The sequence below is a fragment of the Rhinatrema bivittatum genome, chromosome 14 (genome assembly GCF_901001135.1).
Source record: "Rhinatrema bivittatum chromosome 14, aRhiBiv1.1, whole genome shotgun sequence".
NCBI lineage: Eukaryota > Metazoa > Chordata > Amphibia > Gymnophiona > Rhinatrematidae > Rhinatrema > Rhinatrema bivittatum.
In genome coordinates this window covers 4,666,547-4,692,911 of record NC_042628.1, presented here as the reverse complement: position 1 = coordinate 4,692,911, position 26,365 = coordinate 4,666,547, and the positions used below count along the sequence as shown (strand labels likewise).

Sequence of the window (26,365 nt, the reverse complement as noted above, 5' to 3'; positions counted from 1 at the left end):
GAGAGTACATTGCAGAAATTTCATCTTTGTGTATCTTTCCTCACTCCAAATCACATCAAATCTTCACTGATGTGTACTGTGCTGTTCGTACGTCTGACTGTGCATGTAAACAGGCCCCAAAACCTCACCTCGAGTTACTAGATGACCCTCCTATAGTGGTAGCTCGCTTCCTCTCTTCCTTCCTCTCTCTCTCCCTCTCTCTCTCTGTCTTTCTCCAGGAGCAGCCCAAAACAAGGAAATGCCTGCCTAACTTGTGTGGCGGGAAAAGCGCTAAAGTAGCGTGCATTGCGGTAAGTGAAAAATGACCCTTTTTTTTTTTTTTTATTGCGGGCGCTATTCATGCGAAATGTATAGCATATTGATGAATCTAGGCCCTAATCCTGTTCTTCTTGCAATAGGTGAGTGAGTGCATAATTCCAGGTAGCTTTTCGGCTCTTTGGGAAACATTTTATTGACATTTCTTATTTTATCCCATCGTAAAATGGAATGTCTGTTATGTGTGTGTATGGGATCTTCAGATGTCAGTATTAAAGTTGTCATATTTTGTGAAAACTGATATTATGGATTGTGTTTCTGTTGCCTTCCCATTGTTTAATGCTCTGTATTTGACAGCTGTAGCAGCAGTTAACAAAGATCTAACTTTGCCTGTCAAAACATAACAGCAGTATTTGACCAGGCTTATCTGCAGAATCATTTCAATATTCTCATACATGCTTTGCGTGAAAAATAAAATGCAAACTTGGGATTTGCATAGAGGAGGATGTGTTAAGTCTGTCAAAACAGTCCATCACCTAAAAACGCTTTTTCTTTTGTGCTCAGGTTTCTAATAGCTCCAGTTTTATTTTTAGAAACCGTTGCTTAAATTCTGCAGAATGTCTGAGCCACTCAAATGGCCAACTGTCCAGAGATATTCAGATTGTGGCACTTTTTCCTCACTGCAGAAAAGATATTCAGCCCAGCTGGGGGACTTTTCAGCCCACATAAAGAAATTTACTCCTGTGTATTATATATTTTATTTACATAGTCTTGAATTTAGCAGATTAGAGACCACCTGTGGTGAACTTCAGTCTCTGAATATCCCAAACAGGTCTGATTGCAGGATTTCCACTCTGAATATCCATGACGTGCATTCGTTAATACAGTGGAGTTTGGGGGCAATTCTGTCAGCATTGGTACAAAGTCCGTGGGTATCTTTCACCACACACATTACACAAACTTTCACATTAAAATCACACGCAGACTTTCCCTTTCAAGATTACCCCACCAAAACTACCTGCACACTTTTACATGTGTAAAACACACCTTTAAGCATGTAAAACCTTTTGAAGATTAACTCCAGGGACGGTAACTCCAGAGACATGTCTATTTTATAACAAATGTTCATATATGTGTGTGAATATTATAAAATAGCCTGGATGTACGTACATGTGCGTGCAAATGCCGCTTCTCCCATCTAAGTGGGGAGAATTTTAGAAGGGATGCGTGCCAGCGCCATTCGCCATTTTCCCAGTTTTGTTCCCAGTTTGCCCAGTTAAGGGATAGGACTTCGAAACCCCCTAATTAATAGCCACTTCTTACCCCCCCCCCCCCCCCCGATAGCTCGGTTTTAAAGGTCGGGGAATAACTAGCTTAGATTTTTGGGGGGGACCCTGGTGCGTGCCTGTGCATGTAAATGTTTACACGCAACATCTCTTGGCCTTCCCCGCGCCCTGCCCCTTTTTCCAATGTTTTCACTTGTGCGTGCAGCGGGACATGTGCGCTTATAAAATCCACTCGGCACGCGCTGGCCCAACTTGTGCAGATATCTTCTGGATTTATTGGGCGCAGAGCTTTTCAAATTTGCCTTTTAAGCATGTACGTTGACTTTTGAAAATTGCTACGATATATGCTATTGAATTGTCAATAGGTTTTACACATGTAAGTGAGGCTAACGCTCAATAGGCCGTTTAGAGGACAAATTACCCGGCTACAGTTAACCAGATAACTTGTTCAGTATATTGAGTGGTATAAACGTCCCGTTGAATGTACTTGTTTAAAGTTATCCGGCCACATACATCCAGATAACTTTAACCCTGATTAAATACGGCCGGTTAGGCCTAACGTTATCCGGCCTCATGTGGCTCATCAGAGACATCCAGTAAATATTACATCTTAGAAAAAAAAAAGAAAAGTCACGGGACTTCAGGTGGGAGGTGTAGCAAGCATCTTGCCTTTCCTCTTTCTTCCCATGAATTGGGATGGAAAGAATGGAGAGAGACAATGTTCTAAAGGCGCGTGGCTTCAGCTGCACACCAGTGGCTGCGTGCCGCATCCTTGATGTTGAAATGGGCTCTGGGTGTCCCTCAGATGACGTCAGTTCATCGCCGGTAGGAGGAAAGGGGAAGGGCAAAACTCCACCATCAGCTCTCTCGTCCCTCTTGGCACGGGTCCCCTTGTCAGTCTGTCTTAACTAGATTGTGAATTCCAAGGATTATTCATTATGTGACTCTATGCAGCGCACATCTGGAATGTGCTATACAAACATTATAATAATAAGACGACTCTCACAGTGAAGCCAGATATAATTAAAATTGCAGGGACTACTGCCGTAGCAGAGAGGGGTGAGGTAAGCTTAACAGAGCTTCTGTATCCAACAAGAGATGGCTCAGTCCACTGCAGAAACTCCTTTCCTTCAGCTCTGCATTGTTGTCTTCTTTGGGGGCATTTAGTTGCCTGATTTTTCCCCTGATGTTTATATTTTGTGTATTGTTGTCATTTGTGGGCTGTGTGCTAACTTACCTGGGGACTGGTTATGAATGGTTTCTGGCCATGGTATTTCTGTTCGAGCTCACGTGGATAAATCCCTGCTTAATTCTGTGCTCCTCAGAGGTGTGTTTGCTGTAATTGCTGTAGTCCTGATTTATCCCATGGTAAATGATGACTGTGTCCCTAACTCAGAAGCCAGTCTAAGTAAAGAGAGATGAGTACTGAAGTCATAGGCACCCGACAGCCAGCCATGTGCTTGATCGTGAGTGTGTAACACAAATGTCCCCACACTTGTTAATTTCAGCCCTGCTGATGTATATGGGGCTGATATCCAAGGAAAGCTCAGTGCCTGATTTGTGTGCCTCATTTTTAGGTGTCTAAAATTAGCCAGAAACTTAGCATTCCAAGTTTTGGACTGATAATTTCCCTAACTCTAAATTTAGGTTTGTTATTTGTTTACCATCTGGACTACAGCATAGCTCTGCCCAATTTTTGGGCACCAATATTGAGGGACTCTGTAGAGGAAACTTTCATTTTGGCAGATGTAGGCACCTCCTAAATGAGGCACCAAGATCTTTCGAATCTTAGCCCCTAAGGCACGTTAGCCTGAAGATGGCAATAATTGTAATTTTTCTCTTCTTGTGTTTGGTGTGACATTAGGTTGGGAATCTCAGCTTCTGGAAACCGGATTTTTAGGAATTTTCCTGTGCCCCATCTGGACCATTTCCAAGTTACCCGAACAGACCCCGCCTTCCAGAATTGTGATCTGGGCATTTCGCTGGCTGATTTTCAGGATCATGCTTGGCGCAGTAAGTGCAAAACATAGATGAGTCTGATGTCTACTTAAAATGCTGCTGACTGGATATTTGGAAGATCAGCAGCAGCTGAACACTTAATAAATAGCAAGTGAGATTTCATCTGGTCCACAAGCAAGATCATGCTTGTAAGGTCAATAAGTTTAATGTCAGATTAAGAAAATGCGTGGAGAGTTCTTATGGGCCAGAGGTGCCCAAGATTAAAAAGCAGAGTGCTTCAGGTTGTTTGTGTAATTGCTTCAAGAGTTGTAAATGTTGTGAGACTGCACCTACCTTCCTCACCAGGGAATACAGTGTCTGAAGTTTTATTGCTCTTTTACTGAAGAACAGTGAACACTTTTTTTTTTTTTTACACTACATCACAGATTGCACATCTAATTTTGCAGGACAACTGTAACTTTCAAACCAGCTTGCGGGCGCTCTTATAGAAACATAGAAACATAGAAACATAGAAATGACGGCAGAAGAAGACCAAACGGCCCATCCAGTCTGCCCAGCAAGCTTCACATTTTTTTCTCATACTTATCTGTTTCTCTTAGCTCTTTGGTTCTATTTCTCTTCCACCCCCACCATTAATGTAGAGAGCAGTGATGGAGCTGCAACCAAGTGAAATATCAAGCTTTGGCGCATGTGCATGTGCATGCGCATGTGCATCGGTGCATGTGCATGTGCATGTGCACATGTGCATGCGCATGTGCATCGGTGCACGCCCAGATATGAGGCCATTTTATAACTTGCACGTGTATATGTGTCAGCCTATTTAGGTGTATTTAGGTGCATCGGTGCATGTGCATGTGCACATGTGCATGTGCATGTGCATGTGCACATGTGCATGCGCATGTGCATCGGTGCACGCCCAGATATGAGGCCATTTTATAACTTGCACGTGTATATGTGTCAGCCTATTTAGGTGTATTAAAATAGCCTGACGATGCACACATGTGCACACAATTTTAAATGGGCACGCACCCACCACGTAAATTGGTGAATTTTAAAAAGGACGCGCATTCATGCCATTGCCAGTTTCACCAGTTTGTTCACCAGTTCACCCAGTTAACAGCTAGTTCCTCCAGACACCCATGGTTTGATAGTCTGTACTCCTCCCAGTTACCCCAGACCCTTTAAACCCCCCCCCCCCCCCCCTTTGTTTTTTGTTTTTTTTTTAACTTACACCTCCTCCATAGCAGGGGCGAGCACCTAGGTGCACAAGTATTTATGTGCACATCTTTTGGCTCCGCCCCTTTTGGAAACTTTTGAGATGTGCACACAGCGGGAGATATGTGCGTATGGGCAGCTTTTAAAATTCGGTCGGTGCATTCCAGCCTGTCTTGTGCACACATCCCCCAGTTGATGCACCTTCAAGTGTGCATTTATTGCATACATGTGAGCTGTAGCCTTAGCTTCTGACCACATACATATCATACAGCTTATCCTTAAAGGTTTCTTTGTAAATAACCTTCCCATTTGGCTCATCCCTGAGAGGTTAGGAAGGAAGCTTGTAGTTGTTGTTTGTCCTTCCACCCCTTCTCTGAGGCCTTTCCACCCTGCTGCATGCAGAGAGGACATTCTAAGTAACTACAGTACAGGTAGCTCCCAGAGAGCAGAAAGGTCACAGACAAAGGTAATCTGGGCACTCTTTAATAATTCAAAAATTATGTTACTCATCCAGCATAAAATGTATAATTCTAAGAGGTGAAAGGAAGAAAATTCAAAGGTGCCTAACTTTCAAAGATGCTTTGGCAGTTCCTGAAAGATCATTGGTTTTTTCCACCAGCTTGTAACGTGTCTGCTCCATTCTTCAACACAGTCACTGCTTCTCCCTTTCATATTGCTTGAGAATTTTATACTACTCTTGTCCGTTCTATAGCACTACTAGACATACACAGTACTGTGCAGCTACATATCAGAAACAGCCCCTGCTCCATGGAGCTTACAGTCTAGTCAAGACACTCAGATAAGACAAATTGGAGGCTTCAGAAAATTTATGTAAATGTCAGGGAAAGATTTAAAAGCAATATCAAAAAGGTGGATTTTTAGAAAAGTCTTGAATATGGCCAGAGAAGGGGATGTAACATACCAATTCAGAAAGTCTGTTTCAACTGTACGGCAAAGCAAGATGGAAGACACAGAGACGAGAGTTGGCAGTGGAGGAGAAGGACACAGATAAGAGCATCTTGCTCCATGAATAGAGGTCACGAGCAGGGTTGTAGGCTGACATAATGAGGAACTGCACAGTGAAAGGCACTTGTACGTAAATAGAAGCTGGAACTGTATGTGGGTTTGGATGGTGATCCAATGTATTGACTTGAGAAGACGTAACGGTGTTGGAGAATTCTGTATGGTAAAGACATAAGTCAGGTGGAGATGTTCATTTCCTAGCTCGTGAAACTTTTATTTTTGTAAGATAGTAATTGCCCTGCCAGCTTGAACATTGGATTCAGAAACATCAAAATCTCTTGAATACTCAACCAATTTTTAGCTCTCCCCTCCCATTTTCCTTAGCCACATGTATTATATCAAAGCACTATCCCAAGGCTCTTTATCCTCGAGTGCGTCTATCTTTTGATGTTGGAATGCCACGGTTTTGCTTTATGGTTCTCACACCAACAGTAGTGTGAGATTGTCTTAGTACAAAAGGGATTTGTGCTCCCTTTTCATGAGTTTTCTTCATAAGATGTAAAGAAGGCCTTTCCTACACATTTATAAAATGGTGTATTGCGTTTCTTTTATTAATTCATAATTTTACCTTTTCAGCTTCCACCACCAAAGCAGCTGTTCCCTCCTCCCCTTCTTCCACAGATTATTAGGAAAGATTTATAGATAAGTCAAATTAAATCCCATCTGTAGGCAGAGGTATTTTGTTCTTCCTATAAAAAATGCAAAGCCTTACAATATTTACAGTGCACGACCACATGGATTCCTGCTGGAATATGATTGCGTTGAAAGCATTAGGAAGACTCTGAAGGCTGTCTTGTCATTTAAGAGGCCATCCCCCTCCTTTCGAGTAACCATACCTGTACTGCAGAGTAGACAGTTTGTGAGGATTTTTTGAACTGTGAATGTCCCTTCCCCCAACATTACTATTCTGGACTCTATCTGGATGGTACTGGTCTCACTCAAGCAGACTATTTCTGTATCGATAACTATATCTACTGACACTTTTGCTAAGGTACAGTCTTAAATTGCTGTCCTACAGAGTTATTGGGATTGGGAACCTTGAACCAAAAGGCTTCACAAATGTCTTCTGTACAAAGGGAGATCATCTAAGATAAGGCTGTATTTCAGGAACTTGAAGAACTTGGCTAGAGTTCTCAATAAACGTTTGCTTAATTACCCTAAAGTGTCCCAAATCCTATCCTTGGATTTCTTCAAGAGATACCGCTGTAAGGTTTTGGGGATTAACAAATGTTCCTCTTGAACAAAGGCACAAATAGAAAGAATTGTTTGAAGTTAGGATTGAGCAAGTCCTTTTTCACCTTATCTTCAAATTCTGTTTTCACAAGATTATTGAAGATTACCTAGCATGGCCAAAAAAATAAGTGTCTGAAAAGGACAGTTTGTTTTCCCTGTGCTATCTTTGGCACTAATGTCATATCTTATTGAATTTGTAAGATTCAGTGTCTAATACTCATTTCAAAAACAATAAAATGTAAATACAGTCATGGACTGTCTTTGATAAAGCGGCAACAAGAACTGTTCAGAAAAATAACTGAAATGTAAGATTGTAAGGAAAACATTTGAGTATATTTTATTTATACAGAGTTTCTTCTAGGACAAGCAGGATGGTAGTCCTTCTTTACATGTGGGTGACATCATCAGATGGAGCCCAGCACGGAAAACTTCTGTCAAAGTTTCTAGAAACTTTGACTGGCACACTGAGCATGCCTAGCATGCCACTATCTGGTATTGATCTATGGGGCGACCACTCCTTGAGTACTTTGTGCAGTTTAGTAGCCCTGTCTCAAGAAGGGGATGGAGCAGCTCCCTTATAAAGAAAAGCTAAGGAGGTTAGGGCTCCTCAGCTTGGAAAGGGGATATGATAAAGGTGGAAAAGGTAAACGAGGAGCAGGTATTAATCCTTTCAAATAGTACTAGGACATGAAATTAGCAGGTATGCGATTTAAAATAAGTTGGAGAAAGTATTTTTTCACTAAGCGTACAATGACGCTATGGAATCGGGGGATGTGATGAAGGCATCTAGCAATATAGCTGGATTTAAAAGGGGTCTGGACAAGTTCCTGGAGCATGAGTTCATAAACAATTATTAACCAGACAGACTTGGGAAAAGCCAGTGCTTATGCTTGGGAGTCAGCAACAAAGAATTGCATCTACTCTTCGGGATCTGCTGGGTGCTTCCTAATGATCCGGATTAGGCACTGTCAGAGAGATTCACCACTCTAGTGAGGAGGGCTTTAAGGGGATGGTGACAAAAGCCCACATGTAGGTAGGACACATGGGGGGTGTGCAGAGAATCCTCTATTAGCAGTAGTAAATGGGAAGGCATTTACATTACCAGATACAAATTGGAAGATTATGAACTGGGAGAATTAGTGCAATTCCTAGGAAGGAAATGAGAGAGTGGGAGATAAACAATGAGCAAATCAGGTTTCTATTTCATAAACTCATTTCCCTTGAAGCCGCATTGATGTGGTCATAGAAACTGACTGGATGCCAGTTAAAAGGGCTGTATGTGCTAAGCATGTTTCCCATAGATGAAGAATGGGAGCAAATCTTTAGCACATAAGCCCTTTATTTTTATTTGAAATGTCATCACTGCCTTTATTTTCTAAGAAAGTATATTTATGGAGGGATCTTTTTGAAATCTGTGACATTTCTGTACCCCCTACCCTTAGGAAAATACAGACAACAATTTATTTTCAGTTTAATGTAATCTCAATTTAATGTTTGTTGCGACTCTTGAATGTTTCAGATGGTTATGCACCCCCAGCTGTTACCCTGGGATCCCAGTTGCAAAACCCTTGTTCCATGTAATGCTATTATTCAACAACTGTTTCAGTGTAAACAGACGTGATATGTCTTTGCCACATGAACGCTGGTATAGAAAAATTCTAAATAAATAAATAAATAGTGTGCAAAGGACAGCAAGCCGTAGCCCTAGGTGCATACCAACAGCACATCGTCCATGGTTTGTGTACAGCTTGCTTACTTTTTCTTCTGCTCGTATGTGGAATTCTATCGTTTGCTTTCTAGGTCTGGCATTGTTTAGTGCTTAGATACAGAGATACTGACATACCTGGAGATTCATATTTCACTCTCTCCTCCATGATTTGCTGTGGCCTTGAACACCACATAAGAACATAAGATATGTCATACTGGGTCAGACTGAGGGTCCATCAAGACCAGTATCCTGCTTCCAATAGTGGCCGATCCCGGTCATAAGTACCTGGCAGGATCCTTCATGGTCAATAGATTCCATGCTGCTTATCCCAGTTCTAAGCAGTGGCTTTCCTCAAGTCCATCCTGTGCTCATATTTAGACTGGAAGCCTTTTGCCATAGGAAACTGGTAGCTTGTTGTCTTAGAAAGTGCTGTGTACACTGACTGTGCTTTATAAATAGTAAGTAGGATCTCTTCTTTGTAAAGTCCCTCCATGAGCCAGTTCTAGATTTTTCTTCTGTACAGTGTCCGATAAAGCACATTTGGAATATTACTTTTGCAAAACAGCTCAGACAAGGAACAGTGCCAGCATGTAAACTTATACCCTGACTGGTAGGGCATTGTGCCTCTTTGCCATCAGTCGTCAGAAGGAACCCATTTGAATGTGACCTAAGAGACCTCCTTACGAAAAGTCAGCCAAACACAAATAAGAGAAAAATACTATGGCTCCCTCTTTTCTTAAGTTGGATTTTATTTTCCGATCTTTGTTCCCATGGCAGAGTTACAGTCTGCATTTGATAAACGATTCAGGAACACAGTCTGCTTTTGCTGGTGAATGGTATGTTAGCCTCCCAAAGATCTAAAACAGAGGATTGTGGTGAGGGGCAGAATGAAGAGATACAAATTCTGCTCCTGTGCCGTGCGCTGCATTTTGGAGGCTAATGTACAGAATGACGTTTTGTTTTTGGAAATGTGCCTTTCTCCCTGAATAGAGATCTCCTGCCTGTTAAATGAATTCATGAGGACCATTTTTTACGTGAAATTGTCATCAGCGTTTCTGTTGCCGGATCTCTTTACCATCCTGGAAACATTAAGGGATGATTGCCACTCTTCTGCATTTACAAATATTTAGTATGTAAAAATCCACTTATAGGCATTTTTTAACTTTGTCGTATTTTGTAAATATAAAAATAAAAACAAATACAAATATCATGCTTCAAAGGACAGATCATCCCAATAGTCTAAAAAGCAAAACAAAAAAAACAAAACAAAACCAGAAAAAAAATCCCTTATTAAAAGCATCCACAAAAACCAAGAAATTGGGAGACTCAAGATCTGACTTTTTCCAAATTTCACCAAAAGAACTAATCAAAGCAGCAATAAATACAAAACCACAGTTTCTTATATATCACATAAATGTAAGTGAAATTATGGATAGGAAGGTAACTTATTCCAGAATCTGGGACCAGCCACTGCAATAATCTCTCCCTTGATTCAGCTAAACAAATTAACTTCTGCGTTATCTGACTAAATTCTTCTGAAGATGGAGCTCTAAGAGGCTAAAACTTACCCAGAAAAAAAACCAAGATGGTAGGAAGGCAATCTGGAGGTGGGGCTTAAACTTAGCCATGCCCTGCCAATATTGTGTAATACACAAACAACACACTTCACATGCTCAAACACCAGGCCAGTCAGCATGATTTTATTAACTGGTCATCTAGTCAGGCGTCAGAAGAAACAACTTAATAACTGACATCAACTTAGTTTTACAGGAAAATAGAGAAAGTGATCATAATTTTTAAACAAAATCCAGTTAGAGTACAGTCAATAGGAGAAATATTTCTTTATATCAGCTAATTCTAAAGTTATCTAGGTAAATCTACCACTAAAGCTGTCTCGGTATATTTAGTGGGACTAGTTTTCCCACTGAATATATCAGTTAAGTTACCCGAGTAACTTACTGCTTGCTGCACCACTGAATATGGACCTCTAAACCTCAATCTAATTGAAGTGGAAGCTCTACAAACTGTGACTGTAGGAAAAGCCAACTGCTAAAGGCTGGATTTCTTAGGGAGCCTTTCATCTTGACATTCTTTACTACCTTCCTGTTTCCTTTTATAAGAATTAGCAAATAGAAAACCTTAACAACAGGAAGTAGTAATTTCTTATGAAATCCAAAAATTTCAATTAAATAGCAATGAAATAAACAAGAGATATTTGAGGGAAATGAATGAACCTTAAATTCCAGTTTGCTAAGATTTGCCAAATTTCCTACTTTTCATTAAGAAAAACATTGTCTTGGATCAAAAGATAGAAAACAGTTGCATTCCTCAACATGGTATTCCCCAAATGTTCAATCCTAACCTCCATTTATCGTTCAGTGCTTAAATTTCCATGTGAATATTAGAGAATCTTCCAGTTACCTCTAGCTCTGTTTGGGCTACCATCTTCCAAAGCATCTCGATTGTAATCTGCAAGGTGCTTAATCTAAACCAGGTTTAGATCTTCCTCCAGTGCTGGATGTAAAACTTACAGGTCCAGTAGTGACAGCAAGTAACCCATTTCATTTGAAGGAAGGGATATCCAAATCATGATTGACATCCCCGGCTAAGTCTAAAGTAGAAGGCATAATCTTCACTCATGGTCTTCTCAATCATGCAGCCCCAATCTCACATTTGCCATTCATCTCTGATCGTGGGGGACCAACCTCCTCCCAGACACCCTCAAAGCAGCCAGAACATTTGTCAAGATTCCCACTGCAGTGCTGCACTGTACAGTGATTGCCAAATGCCACCAGACCTTCTGGATATGTCAGGGAAACTTGCAGGGCAGATACCACCAGTGCAAGCAATATCAGTCCCAGAAGTGATCCCACGCCATTGAGGAAGGGAGGTTGTCATGAAGAGAGGCTCTGTCTGCTCTGCTCAGCTTCCTGCCGCAACACGGGAGATGCACTAGCAAGTTAAGAGTCAGTTAAGGCCCAGGACAGGAATATCTTCAGCAGGCTACCTTTTCACCATAATCGGGATTGGAGGGCATAGGCAATCAGTGCAATCAGTTTCCCTAGTGAATCTCAAATATTTTCTTTTGTACATTTTGTACTACTTGACTTGCAGTAAAGGGCAGAGGAGACTGTGGAAAGAGGTCAGAAAGGTGGGGAATGGATACAGAAAGCAGCCAGAGGGAAGAATTGTTATGGTGTGGGTGTGGAAAACTGCTTCTGATCCAAGTATAATTGAAGCCTGCAACCTCGGGGGCCCATGGAAACCTTGTACAAGAGCCTTTGTGTCTGTGCTCATTGGAGTTGGGCTTTCAGATCGGACATTGCTGAATAGGAGGTTCAGTTCCTTAATGAAGAGTCTGAGGGATTACGGGTGTGAAGTCCCAATCCCCACATTAAAAAGAAACTTTTCTATTAGGTTAGTGACTTAACTGTTACTTCTGGAGTTGTTTTGTGGATTATGGAAGCAATGAAGATTTTGCAGCGAAGAATGGAAAGATCATTATCCGGGTGAGCGGGGATCTGTGATTGATAATGCCTTGAGTGTCATGGTACCCGAACACTTGTATGTTTCCTTCTTAGCTGGGATAATGAGACTGACAGGAACCGCAAAGTAACCTTAATGCGTGAAACCAAAGTTTCCTCTCTCAGGCCACATGTGCACCTGTTGGAATGCAATCTTTGATTTCTGCTCTAATCCTCCTAGAATCTGACACATGTGCACAGGCCAAGGCTGAAGTGGGTTTTCCCAGGGGTGGGGTTGGAAAAGATTACATATTGTGGAATAAATACAAGTGTGAATTTCTTTGGAAATCTTGAAATATGTAAAGTGCCTCCTTTAAAAGAATGTAAAGTCTAGGATTGTGAATATGTAGAGGGTAATTTTCGAATGGCCCCCATAGAAATAAAGTCTGAGCAAATATTGTGCACTGCACACGCAGACTTTGCCTAGTATTGTTAAGGCAAACTTCTGTGCATACATTTGCTTTGAAAATCCTTGGGTAACTAGCTGAGTATATGCACACGTTCACCTCTTCGGAGGGCGTAACTTGCATGTGTGCATTTAAAGTCAAAAAGTATGCATGCAGTCGCCAATCCTGCCCCCAGAACACCTCTCCTCAGTGCGAGTAAAAACAGGCACAAACCTGCGAGCAGGACAATAATCAACCACACAACTAGGACAGCGCCAAGATGGAAAAGCTGCCACACGACTTCTTTTCTGCTCGTGCAAAGAGACTCATTTTTTATTTCTCTCCTTAAGCCACTCCTCAGATTTTTTGCTCTCATGTTTTTTCTTCTTTCCTGAGCAATTTGTTTTTTCTATAAAGTGGCATACAGTTCCAAGGGCATTTAGCAATGTGCCAAATTTGAAGGAAAAAAACTGTTTAGTGAGTTTCAAAATCCTCTAGAAGAGCACTAAATAAGCAGAATATTCAGGGTTTATATCAATAAGCCATACAATAATTATTCATAACAATGTTAGTATTGTATTAATATTTCATTACGTATGTATGGATACGTACTATGTACGTTAAACACAGAAAAGTCAAGAAAATCAGAGGTCTGGATATTCCAAGCAAGCATAAACAGCATTTTTGCACTGTTGTTACATCTCAAATGACATCAAAATTTATGACATTAGCCCACAGCTGTTTGAAATACAGAAGGTTACCATACTTTTTATGTACAGATATGAGACAGGATTTCATCATCTTGGCTGATTATAAAATACCACTGTACTTCTTCAGTTTGTGAAAAAGAAGTATGAGCTAGTGCTAGGAACTAGTTGTGCACTAACAAGTGAATCTGATAATAGAATACAATTTATAATTTGGGAGTATGTGATCCATTGAGATGGGCACTAAAATACTGCACTTGATGCTTTGTGCATGAAAAATTGATGCAGTGTTTTATAATAAGAGATGTACACATAAAGGAGATAATTTTCAAAGAAGTTTTCAAAAGCCATTTCCCCACATTAGGTGCACTTAACGGAGGTAAAAACCAATGCAATGTATTAGAGCAATTTTCAAAAGCTTACTCGAGTAAAGTGCATTTACATGTGTAAAACCCAGTTTTGATTTACGCACTTAAAAGGGCTCCAGGGGAGATTCAAGAAACTGTAGACCATTGAACCTGACTTCAGTGCTGGGAAAAATAGTGAAAACTATTCTAAAGATCAAAATCACAGAACATATAGAAAGACATGGTTTAATGGAACACAGCCAGCATGGATTTACCCAAGGGAAGTCTTGCCTCACAAATCTGCTGCATTTTTTTGAAAGGGTTAATAAACATGTGGATAAAGGTGAACCAATAGATGTAGTGTATTTGGATTTTCAGAAGACGTTTGACAAAGTACTCATGAAAGGCTAAAAAGTCATGGGTAGGAAGCGATGTCCTTTTGTGGATTGCAAACTGGTTAAAAGACAGGAAACAGAGAGTAGGATTAAATGGTGAATTTTCTCAGTGGAAAAGGGTAAACAGTGGAGTGCCTCAGGGATCAGTACTTGGACCAGTGCTTTTAATATATATATAAAAGATCTGGAAAGGGATATGATGAATGAGATGATCAAATCTGCAGATGGCACAAAATTATTCATAGTACTTAAATCACAAGCGCCTTGTGATAAATTGCAGGAGGACCTTGCGAGACTGGAAGATTAGGCATCCAAATGGCAGATGAAATTTAATGTGGACAAGTGCAAGGTGATGCATATAGGGAAAAATAACCCTTGCTGTAGTTACACGATGTTAGGTTCCATATTAGGAGCTACCACTCAGGAAAAAGATCTAGATGTCGTCATGGATAATACATTGAAATGATTGGCTCAATGTGCTGTGGCAGTCAGAAAAGCAAATAGAATGTTAGGAATTATTAGGAAGGGAATGGTGAATAAAATGGAAAATGTCATAATGCCTCTGTATCGCTCCATGGTGAGACCACACCTTGAATACTGTGTACAATTCTGGTCGCTGCATCTCAAAAAAGATATAATTGCACCAGGGAAGATACAGAAAAGGGCAATCAAAATGATAAAGGGAACAGCTCACCTATGAGGAAAGGCTAAAGAGGTTAGGACTGTTCAGCTTCAAGAAGAGATGGCTGAGGAAGGATATGATAGAAGTCTTAAAATCATGAGAGGACTAGAAAGGGTAAATGTGAATCGGTTATTTACTCTTTCGGATAATAGAAGGACTAAGGGTCACCACATGAAGTTAGCAAGTAGCACATTTAAAACAAATCAGAGAAAATTCTTTTCCACTCAGTGCACAATTAAGCTCTGGAATTTGTTGCCAGGTTAGAATAATTAGTGTTGCTGGGTTTAAAAAAGGATTGGGTAAGTTCCTGGAGGAGAAGTCCATTAACTGCTATTAATCAAGTTGACTTAAAGAACAGCATCTGCTATTACTGGCATCAGTAGCATGGGATCTACTTAGTGTTTGGTACTTGCCAGATACTTGTAACCTGGATTGGCCACTGTTGGAAACAGGATGCTGGGTTTGATGGACCCTTGGTCTGACCCAGTATGGCATGTTCTTATGTCCTAATGAAAATTACCCCAAAGTGAGGCTGACAAGACAGCTGGTAGCATTCTATACAAATAGGAGTCCGCTATCAAAAATGCTCAGTGCTTCACTTAGGGACCTAAATTTAGGAACATTTTCAGCTAAAAACTAAGGGGGTAATTTTAAAAATTCATTTATGCACGCAACTATAATCAACTATTGTAGCAATTTAAAAGGCCATTTACGTGCGTAAAGTGCACTTACACTTGAATATCCTATGGAAAATTCAATGGCTTATATTGTAGCAATTTTGAAAAGCCACTTACAAAGATAAAGTGCATTCACATGTGCAAAACCCAATTTTAAGTGTGTAAATGCTTTTTAAAATCAGGCCTTTAGCCTACTAAGCGGTCCAGCTACCACACAGGCTGATATAGTACAGAGTTAAGTACTTAGTGCTGAAAATCAACTTTAGGTCCCTAATATTTTATCCTCACCCACAGCTCCCCACTTTTTATCTGCTTAAATTCAGGAACTCAGCCCTAGTTGATTTTCAGAGGGGCCAGTTTAGGAGCTTAACTTCCTATGTTAACCTCTGTAACACTTTGAATATGGAGCCCATAGGGTGCTGGCTGAGCCTTAGCTGCTTTAAGCATTGCTCTCTCTTAGTTCAGCAGTTGGCACCTAACACATTCTGAGGAGGCTGGGTCTGTCTAGTACATTCTCTCTATGATTTCAGTTTATATCTCTCCTCTCAGAACCAATAGCACAAAATATTTGGAAAGTCTGCAAGCACAGGTCTTGTGAGATAGCAGCTGGAAAAGTGGAGACATGGAATCGTGACATGCAGATTCAAGGACGGGAAGCGTTAGCAAGCTATCAGGCTGGGTAGGGAAGTGTATTAGCATGCTCTCACCCTGTTCTCTGAAGCTTGATGGCAGTGAATTGATTAAAGCAGGCACACACGGGTCCTCTTCGCCTGCGGGGAAAGTGCGTGTGCACAAGGTCTGCAGATACAAAGTTTGTATATCACAGGATGGTGCACATAGCTATGTGAAGAACAGTCACAGGACTACAATGTTGCTGACCACTGAGTTTACAATTTGTTTGGTAAAAGAAGGTTAAGCGACTTGCTGACGGAAACAGAAATCTTTGGGAGAATTGCAGAGGTGATTGCCAGGATTCCCGGTTCTGTGCTTTACTTTCATCACTTGACTAATATCAGCTCAGTGTGAGGCAGGAGAAGGCTGCATATGACTATTGTGCAATGGTATTCACTCCCTGCCCCAATGAATATGCATGAATAGATTTACATACAATGCAGGCAGATGCATGCACATCTATCTCATGCATATTCATTAGGGACATTCTGAAATCCGACCTATTGGGGGCCCACGAGGCCTGGGGGCAGGGCTAGATTTAGGATTTGAGCACCAATAGACAAAATTAGAGTGGGGGAAGTGGAGGGGAAGTAGAAAACCATGGAAATCAGATACCCATCTCCAGAGTCCCAGAATGCCATAGCAGGGTTGCACTAGGTGCCTTCAAAATTTGCTGCCCTAGGCAATTTCCTATATTGCCTGTGCCTAAATCCAAGCCTTGCTGGGGGTGAACACCACTGCTATAGTGCATATCTTACAGGGAGCTTTGGGCTCTGTCTGATTTCCTAAGGATCCTCATGTCCAGTACGTCAGGCCAACTTCCGTACAGTGTGTGGCCTGGAAATTAAGAAGCAAGTGAAAAGCAATGAAAACTGACCTTGACAGTAATCCAAGTGCACAAAAAGTTTATTCTTAATGCTTTCCTTGAACAGATAACTTGCTTTGCAGCAGATTGTGGAACAGAACACTTTCTTCTAAGACAAATTTCCTTCGCAGAACTGGTGCTCCTGAATATGGAAAAACTGCAAGTAGTTGACTATGGTAACTGTGTTAACTTCTGCTGCCAACTTTACTGCGAAGATGGCACAGGCCAGTCCTAGAACTCTGGGTTTGGATCCTCCATCCATCCAGGCTGAGGTGCACTTTGGAAGTGGTATTGATCAAGCCTAGAGAGAGAGGAGGGCTGGCTGGTGACAAGGAGCTGTCCTAAGACTGTGCCTTAGAAGAGCTGCCCCTTCAGACCTCAGGCTGCCAAGTGTCTCTGAGCAGAGACCACTGAGGGAGAAAACCAGGGTAAACAGACAAAAAAGACAGTCTACTTTAATTAGATTGGAGACAATTTGTTTCTTTTTTTTCTCTCATTGCTATTATAAATTGCCTGTATAAAAGTTTATAGAAGCAGCCATTATACCTGCTTTTTTCCTGTCCCAAAACCTTTGACATGAGGAAAGAGCTGGCCAAGTGCCTAGTGAAAAACTCACGCCATCCATGCCTAGTGAAAAACTCTCGACTATCATTGATTAACTCTGTGTTTCAGTCCACAAGAGCACAGTGCAGCCTGCAGACCAGATCATAAAATGTAAACCAGTTTAGAATTGTCTACTTATAGGCATACTATACAAATAATGCTTAACAAACAAATCATAGATGAAACCTTTTTATTGGACTAAGCCAATACCTCTGTGACTGGCTTTCGAGCTCTGTGAAGAAACGGCAGAGCTACACTATGTTTAAATATTAATTACCATTTCCTCCACATCTGATTAACAACACCAGAATCTGTCAAAAGCAAATTAATGAATTCCTATACTGGGCCAGATTTCCACAAACAGCGTCAGCATGTGGGTAGCTCTGAAAGTTCACTCTAGGAAGGGAGGACTGCAGCATGCTTAGCTAATGAGAGAGAGATGAGCTGGACATTGTTAAGAAGAGATTTTGAGGCTTGTGGGATTGAGTGGGTCGCTGCAGTGCACCCAAATGCCTGCAGTAAAATCCGATTAGATATAATGAAATAAATACTGGAATACAACATATCTTTGCTGAGACCAAAAATCAAACAGATGTAGTAGGCTATTGATGAGCCTGCCCTCTTCCTGGGCATTGTAGCTGTGGAATGGAGGGTAATTATTCTAATTTGTTTTATTACATTAATGTGAGTGGGAGTGAAGAAAGGGAGCTTTTCTTCTCTGGCTTCATAGAGGAGGGCTCGGAAGGGACAGACTTCTGACTCTTGCATCAAGGATTCATGGGACTTTTTGGAAAATGATGTCTACAACATTTTGACCTTTGACCTTCCAGCTGCAGCCTTCCTCTCTGTGGGAATCCTATACTTGACTCCTTAGCAACCTCCTTTGTGCCTCTGATCTCTCTCCATTTGTCTAGCAATAGCCCTTGGCAGGATGACTTCTTGTTCCTCGTGGAGTCGCCTCTCTCACCCACTTCTTACAGCTGACCTTCAAAGTCAATCAGATGCAGAAGCAGTCCCGAGTGCTGACGCAGATAATAAAAAGATATTTCTCTACATATTATTCAAAGAAATGTCAATAAAGTAATGATTTATTGATTTTTAAAGCACATCAGCATAGCTGACCAGAATACTGGCTAAGGTTAATTTTCAGAACTGTTTCTGGGGTTTTGGAAAATTGCCCATCCTATGTGTATAAACGTATGAAAAAAAGAGAGTCACCCAGTTCTTGAAAAGTAAAAATAAAATGTCCAATTCATAGAGGATTCAACAGAGAGTTCAAAAAGAGAATGAAAGAACGTCTAGTTCATATAAGCACTACAAGTCAAAAGGCAATACAGACAGCAGCGGCTGAAAAAGTAATCGTAACAAAGCTATTAGAAACATGTAAATACCTTCTTCTCTCATATTAGTGAAATATCTCCAGAGCTGTGTTAAAGAAAAACCCCAACAGAGCTCATGTTTCACCGGTACGCCTGGCTTCTTCAGAATGGGGGAACTCCATAGGTAGAGTCCGGGTCGTCGTCTTTACAGCAGTTGGCCCTGTGCTGTTTTGGGAGTCCAGTTTATATTGCTCTGCTGTGCCAGACAATGGTATGCTTTATTTGAACTTCATGAAACTCCAGGCAGGGTTTTCTTTTATAGTGAGAGCTGCACTATACCTGTAGAGTTCCTGTCCTTACAGTATGATCCATTTAAATGTAGGTAACTATGTTGATGCTTTCTTGAATATACTTTTCTTTGTCGATAACTTAAAAATTATTTGGATAGAAATTATTCCATTATCTCCGGTTTCTTTGACTTCTTGTTATAATTTATGGCACATTCTGCTCACAATGTCTTGGAAATTGCAGATAATGATTGTTAATGTTTATGAATACTTAATCTTTTGTACTCTATGAACCCTGCAAGAGAAGCATGGAAACTTACCAGTCAACATAGTAATGCTGCTAGCAAGTCAAATCAAGTCAAGATCTGCATGTTTGTTAAAATGAACGTGACAGCACCCTCTGTGCTTATGAGAGAAATGTACGAAAAATAAAACCTTCTGATTTCATGTAACTGGGAGAGAAAGGAGTGGATGCCTCTCAGTAAATGAAGCTTTTCAGCTATCTGGGGTTAACTTTCTAACATCATACATCCAGTCTTATGTTGGTATGTTCTTATATTAGTAAGTTACACCAGTTCTCAAAATGTATTTATGCACGTAAATCTGCTTTGAAATTTATCCCGGCAAGACTATACACACACAATTTTGCCTGCTGTTTGGCACATACAGTTTTGTTGAGAGAATTTACATGCATACAGGTGAATTTTCAAAGAAGCTATGCACATAAAAATAGTATACTATTGTAGCAATTTTCCAAAGCCCACTTACACAGGGTAAAATGCATTTACACATGTAAAACCCAATTGTAAGCATGTAAATGCTTTTGAAAATCAGGCCCTTGGTTTTTCAAATCCGAAAGTTTGTGTGTAAATGAAAACCCACCTAGACCCTGCCCGTGGAATGCATGTCCCCTATGTGCATAAAATTACACACATACGTGTGTAAATTGTACTCATGCTTTGCTCATGCACTTTCCTGAAGAACCTTTTCTGCAGATACTTTACTCACAGAAGTCCCTTTAAAAATGACTCTCTTCGAGCCTTTCAGAGTTGTCGAACTGCACTCTCCTGTGTTTCAAAACAGGAGAGAGAAAAAAGCAAAAATAATTAAAATGTCATTCAAGTCCTGAACTGCTCTGAGCTACTGTACTTACAAAATCTGAAAACATTTCTGTGGAATTGTGGGATAATTCTGTTCCTCCTAATCTATTGATTTTTCTCTACAATGCAGATGTCAGATTTTTCACGGATTACTTTTTCCCTTTCTTAAAGTGAGTGTCAGAGCAACAAAGGCGTCTTTCAGGCTTTTCCAGCCCAAAATTAATTCAGAAAAAATGGTACGGGCAGGACAACAGCATTGCAGACCAAGAGAAATCTAGTGACTGCAGGCTGTGTGTGTAAAATGGGAAGTGATGGGGCTGGGTGGGATGTGCTGTGTAGGTTCAGACTCTGAAAAACAACTTTGCATTAGCTCCACGGGGACTCCTCTGAACGTGAACCTTGTCAGTGCTGCAGTTATTTTAATTTTTTTTTTTTTAATAAATATTCCTTTTTAAACAGCAGTTCATGTGCCTGAACTTACAAAGTTCAGATCATCTGGAGAAAAGATGTTTCCTTGCTGTATGCTACCACTGTCTAACAAGGTCTCATGACAATTTCAAAAGTGAACAAAAACCCTCCGGTGTACGAACATGTCTGAAAAACTAGGGAGGACCATCTCACATGAAACCACGGATATTGAAGCCCAGAGTGGTTTCAGAGTTATAATCATCAAAGTCATTCTTGGTGCATGTTCAACTCTTTTTATAAAAGCATTTTTAAGAAATGTTTTGAAAAGTACACAGGAGTTCTTACTGTGCATCAGCTAAATCTGAAATGTTTATTGTTCCAAATCATTTATAGATGAGCAAACCTGTTTTCTAGGTATTTTTGCTATTCATTAATTAGTTTATATGTATGTGCTATGCATACAGAGGGACAGTAATTTGATAAAAGCCTGTGTATGCATTGTACTCCCAGAATTTAAATGAATATTTCAAAGCAAATTTATGCACATAAGTTCACTGAGCATCCTCAGGTAACTGAGTACATGTGCAAAGTATCTCACACGCAGTTACACCTGTTTCAAGCAGGGAGTAACTTGTGCGGGATCATTTAAATGTACACTTTTTCACTATAAAAAAGAGTGCACGGAAGTCGCATCGTCTCAGCAGCTCTACCCCCAGGATGCCTCTCCTCAGTGCTCATAAAAGTACATGTGAAACCAGCTTACGGGTCTCCTTCTATGCTTACTGGCTCCTGATCGGTTTCCAAAATGCCACATACATGTATAAGACATCTGGAAAATTAAGCCCACAGAAGTCCGTTTGCCAACAATTTAGCTTTCTTACTTCAAAACGAGAGCACCCTGGGGATGGGTTTAGGTCAGAGCATGAAAGGCAAGTCCCTAGCACTGATTCTCAGCACTGCGCACCTAACCTAACTGCTACAATAGTAGGCCTGGATCCAGGGGACCTTAGTCAAATTTTCAGCAGCAAACCTAGGAGCCACAAAAACCTCAGCATGTTGGGTCAGGCCATTGGTCTAATAGGTGTTTGGGTACTTGAAAAATCGTGATGAGGACATCCATTCCCTTTTGCTGTCTCCCAGAATAAAGAGGACGCAATCTTTAAGTTTACCCGGGTAATAGTTATTAATAGACTGCCCTCCAGAAGCGTATGCAGACTTTTAAAAACTCTAGCTAGCTGCTAGCCTTAGCCACATCCTCTGGCGACAAATTGCCAAAGCTTAATTGGGACACCTATGTTGGGTGCTCAGTTGGGACATGCAGTTGATCCCCTTTTCTCTTCAGTTGTGTAGACAAGAAGTCTTTAGAAGATACATATGGGCTGTGTTTTGTGCAATTTCAAAAGCATGTGCAGCAAATAGTAAAACCCTATACAAATGCAATTCTTTTAAACTGGCTCGTAATTTCGTCCTGCTTTTTTGGATTTCTGGCTCAGTGGAACAGGGCCACGAGCCAGAGCTAGGAGTTCCCTCCACCCCAAATCATTACCAAGGCAATCCTTCAGCCAGGACACTCTGAGTCTGAGCATTAAGTGGCAGTGTTGCACAGTGGCTAAGACTCTCTCCCTCCAGGACTGTGAGTGCTGCCTCCACAGCAGCCTTAGCAGAAGCTAAGCTTGGAAATTAAACCCAGCACTGCCATTAAGCTATCAAACCAGGCCACCAATTAAACATTTTTAATGGTAAGTTATGAGCATCAAATGTTTTAAACTACAGCTACTTTTCAGAACAGATCTCGTATAGAATGTCATCTGATTGTGCCTGGTGTAATTTGTGATGATGAGGACAATTTTCAAAGCGATTTCCATAGGTAAAAGGCATTTTACTCACATAAATCGATTGTCTGAGAGTTACCTACCCTCAATGCAGCTAAATGTCTGTGCATTGTTTCACAGCATGTAGACTTTAAACTACATTGAGAGGAGCCATGTAGATTAGAGGAGGAAAGTGCATACTTATGAGGTATTTTCAAAGGAGTTGTGTGTAAATGTAATATACTATTGTAGCAATTTTTAAAAGCTCGTTTACGTGCTTAAATTGCACTTAAGCATGTAAGGTCTATTGACAATGGCATATATTGTGTCAATTTTCAAGAACCCATTTACTCAAGAAAAGTGCATTTAAGGCAATGGTTTGACTTAATAAAATATAATTAGTGAATATTGTATTAATTTTTATTTATTTATTTGGATAAGAAATAGTAATTGTGTACTTTTTTAAAAAATGGCACTTACATAGAGGGTGCAGTTTTATTTTGGGGCTAGTAAGTCTGCTGTGTGTTCTTATGGAAGACATTTTGTTTTAATTTCAGGGCAAACAAAAAACCATTGCTACTTTAAAATGTCCTCTTTTTAATGTAGTTTCCTGCAGGTAAACTGATCTTTTCTGGTCATAGTGTCTGTCACCCTGCCCACCTTAATAACTTTTCAAGCAAGTGCCCCCTGACCCCTGGCTCACACTGTTCATTTTTTCTCCCCTTTTCTTTGGATCTCCAATAGGGAAAGAGGGCAGTTTATTTCTCCGGAAATCTCAGCAAGGTCTGAGCACATTGTGGTGTCATTGAATATTTTTAAAACTGCCTTGCCATTGGTTGACATGGAGCATTTTTTAAGTTGTTTTGCCATTGGTTAGTGATCACCAACTCACTCCATCTCTTGCCTAGGTTCCTGTAGAGAAAAAAAACTACTTAGTACACCATACACAAATTTCTCAAAGAAGAAAATGAGGTGTAATGAAATATTCACCTGTCCTCTTCTCCTGCTCAGGACCATGGCAGTGCTAAATGGCACCCTAGGCAGTCAAGGTGATGATGATGATGATGTCACTGGAGGTGTGTGGGGGTGGAGTTATTTTCGGACACCCTGCCCCCACATTTGCTTCTATGCTGCTCCTCTCGGGAGGAACTGCTACTGGCCCAGGTAATGGGACTTTAATGCTGTACAGTATTTTCTGGCATTATGTGCTATTGTGAGAGAGAAGAGAACTCCAGGGGAAGAAGAGTTTAGAGTATGTGTGTTCACATAAACTGCCCAAAAGAATGTGAAAAGGAAGCTGAGGGATCGGGCAATTAAATTGTCAGTCTTCCTGCTGGGTTTTACCTGGCGAACATATTTGTTTGCTAACATTTTGGCTTCAACTGTCTGTTGGGGATGATATTGTATTTTTCCTTAATTGTTTTAAAATTCTATTTGGGTGGATTTATTCAAAATTGAAATATTATTTAATGAGATAAAAATAGGGTAAATTGAGTGCATGGGCAGGTGTTGCTCAAGTTCATGCTTTGCACTTCAGTTGTGTTCTGAAGTTTCCAAACCTTAGTTGGAGAGAAAACATTTCAGGATTTATTTGAATCTCCCTGCTAATTCAGTCCAGGGTTAAAGACAGATCATTTTCAGATGGACGTAAGGGATGCTATAATATCACTGCATTTTAGACTTGCCCAAGGACATGAAGTCGATTGCACATGGATTGAAGCCAGTGATGCTAGTCCTGGTATTTTGGGGGAAGGGTGGAGGAGGCCATCCAAAGGGGTTCTATGCAGCATTTGGGTTTTGGACTGGATTTTAACCAAGGTCACAGAGGTGAAAGGTCAATAACTAATCCATTTAGCCACCTGTTTCCTGTTTTTTATATTCTATTTAATTTGTAATCTAGAAGAACTGGTTTCTTAACATGCCTTTGAGTGCTTCTTTCTACCCAGTTACAGGAGGCAGAAGTAAGCTAGCATTGCTCATGGGAGGGAATTTCAAAGGCGTTATGGATGTAAAGCCCACTTAGTCGAGTAAAGTGCACGTACTCGAATAAATCCTATGGACAGTTTAATGGCCTATATTGTAGCAATTTTCAAAAGCCCACTTACATAAGTAACTTGTATTTACACATATAAAACTCAATTTTACTCAAATAAATGCCTAGTCTACCTCGTGCTTCCAGCGGATCGTATTCCCTTGTAAGTTCTCACTGAAGGGAGGTTTTGTGAAGTTTTTAAAATAAAACATTAGCATCATACAAAATGTTTTAACGGAGCAGGGGTTGATTATGCCCTTTGAAGAGCTTTGTGCCAAATTTGACATATTGCCCAGGCAAAGGTTTGCTTATCTTCAACTTAGCCACCATCTTTGGTCTCTAAATCATGATGCCCTGAGTGGCGACCAGTGGGAGATAATGTTGGAGTTGTTTGATGCTGAAGACCCAGACCTCCACTCTATTTCTTTTTGGTACAAAATGCTGAGGAACTCATACCGAAGTCCAAGTTTAGAGTTGGTAGTGAGGGCCTGGAACCAGGAATTGCATATAGATTTTGTGAAAGAGTTCCTATATGACCGTCTGTCTAGGGCGCGAGAGACCCAATTTAAATTCATACTCCGGGCATTTTGCTCTCAATCTCAAGCATTTAAATGTCATCTGACAACCTCAGCATTTTGTCTGAAATGTAAAGATGTCATGGGAACAATGCGAGAACTACTACACATTAAAGTGTTATTTGATGACCTCCGATTTCATGCATTTCCTAATAAATACATAAAACTGTGGTGCCGGAAAATGCTCCTCCTAGCTAAAAAATGTATTCTTCAGCATTGCACGAGCAGTGATACCCCTACCATTGGACATTTGAAGAATGTTATGTTTCAGACTTGGTTCATGGAAAAGTACGTTGAACTTATGGACTTGACCAGGAAGCATCGATCCCTTTTGCAAATTTAGGATTTATATTTACAATCTATCTCATCCCGAGCATGAAGTTTAATCTTGAACAATATCACTTCTCAATAATAGCTCAATGATGTTAGCTAAATTCATGACATAACTAAATGATACCCATCTTGATTATAGGGGGTGGGGAGAGGGATAGGGTTGGAAGGGCATTCTGAGATAATCTGGTGTCAGGTTGATGCAGAACCCACTTACCCTGGCTTACGTTTGTTGTCTTGTTCAGATTTCAATAAACAGATGTAAACTTAAAATAAAACATTAACAGGCCGATGCAATATCGACGTATGGAAAACAGGCACTCATGATTGAGCACCACTCTCCTAACGCACGCCGATCGACCTCTCCTGGGCGCCCAGGAGAGGTGGCTGTCAGCGGGTTAGGAAAATGGACGTGCGTTAATTGAGCCTCCCTAACCTGACCGCCAGCACACTCTTTTTTTTCAGTATTTTCTGCTTTTCTTTACACTTTTTTGGCTCCTCAGAAATTAACGCCTGCTCCGTGGCAGGTGTTAATGTTGGAGAGTAAAAATGTGAGCACACATATTTTTTGCATCGGGGAGGGGAATAGCTTAACAGCCTCATCGACATAAATTTACATGTGATGAGCACTATTAGCTACATGCACGATTGGATGCGCATTTTGGACGTGCTAACCCCCCATTTTGCATGAAAGGTTATGGATACGCATCGAGCCGTGTGCTGCCCGCAGCACACGGTATTGCATCAACCCAAAAGGAGAAATCACAAAGCAGTGTGAGCTGCCTCTGGGATTTGACATGTAAGTGTGGGAGGGATTGCATTTCTAGCTGTTATTATTGTACTTGTGGCTTACTTATCACTCCAGGGATCTTGTATAACTTATCCTGTATACTCAGTGGGATAAACGTCCCAACCTCTAAAGTTATCCAGCTACGTGTTAAAACTGTAAGCGGCTACATTTGAATA

General features: G+C 40.7%; 1 protein-coding gene across 7 annotated transcripts in view; it reads left to right on the top strand.

Moving 5' to 3' along the window:
• Positions 1-26,365, top strand: part of LOC115076240 (lipase maturation factor 1-like) — a 295,884-nt gene that overhangs the window by 102,767 nt on the left and 166,752 nt on the right. For 6 of the 7 annotated variants that reach the window (XR_003852707.1, XM_029577466.1, XM_029577464.1 and 3 more), the window contains one exon: positions 3,406-3,554. Coding sequence is in view for 6 of the 7 variants with exons in the window: in XM_029577466.1 (XP_029433326.1) it covers positions 3,406-3,554 (149 nt within the window). In the remaining variant the exon portion in view is untranslated. Of the gene's footprint in view, positions 1-169; positions 291-3,405; positions 3,555-26,365 lie in introns of those variants that run through there. The other variant, XM_029577469.1, reaches the window with a different exon arrangement.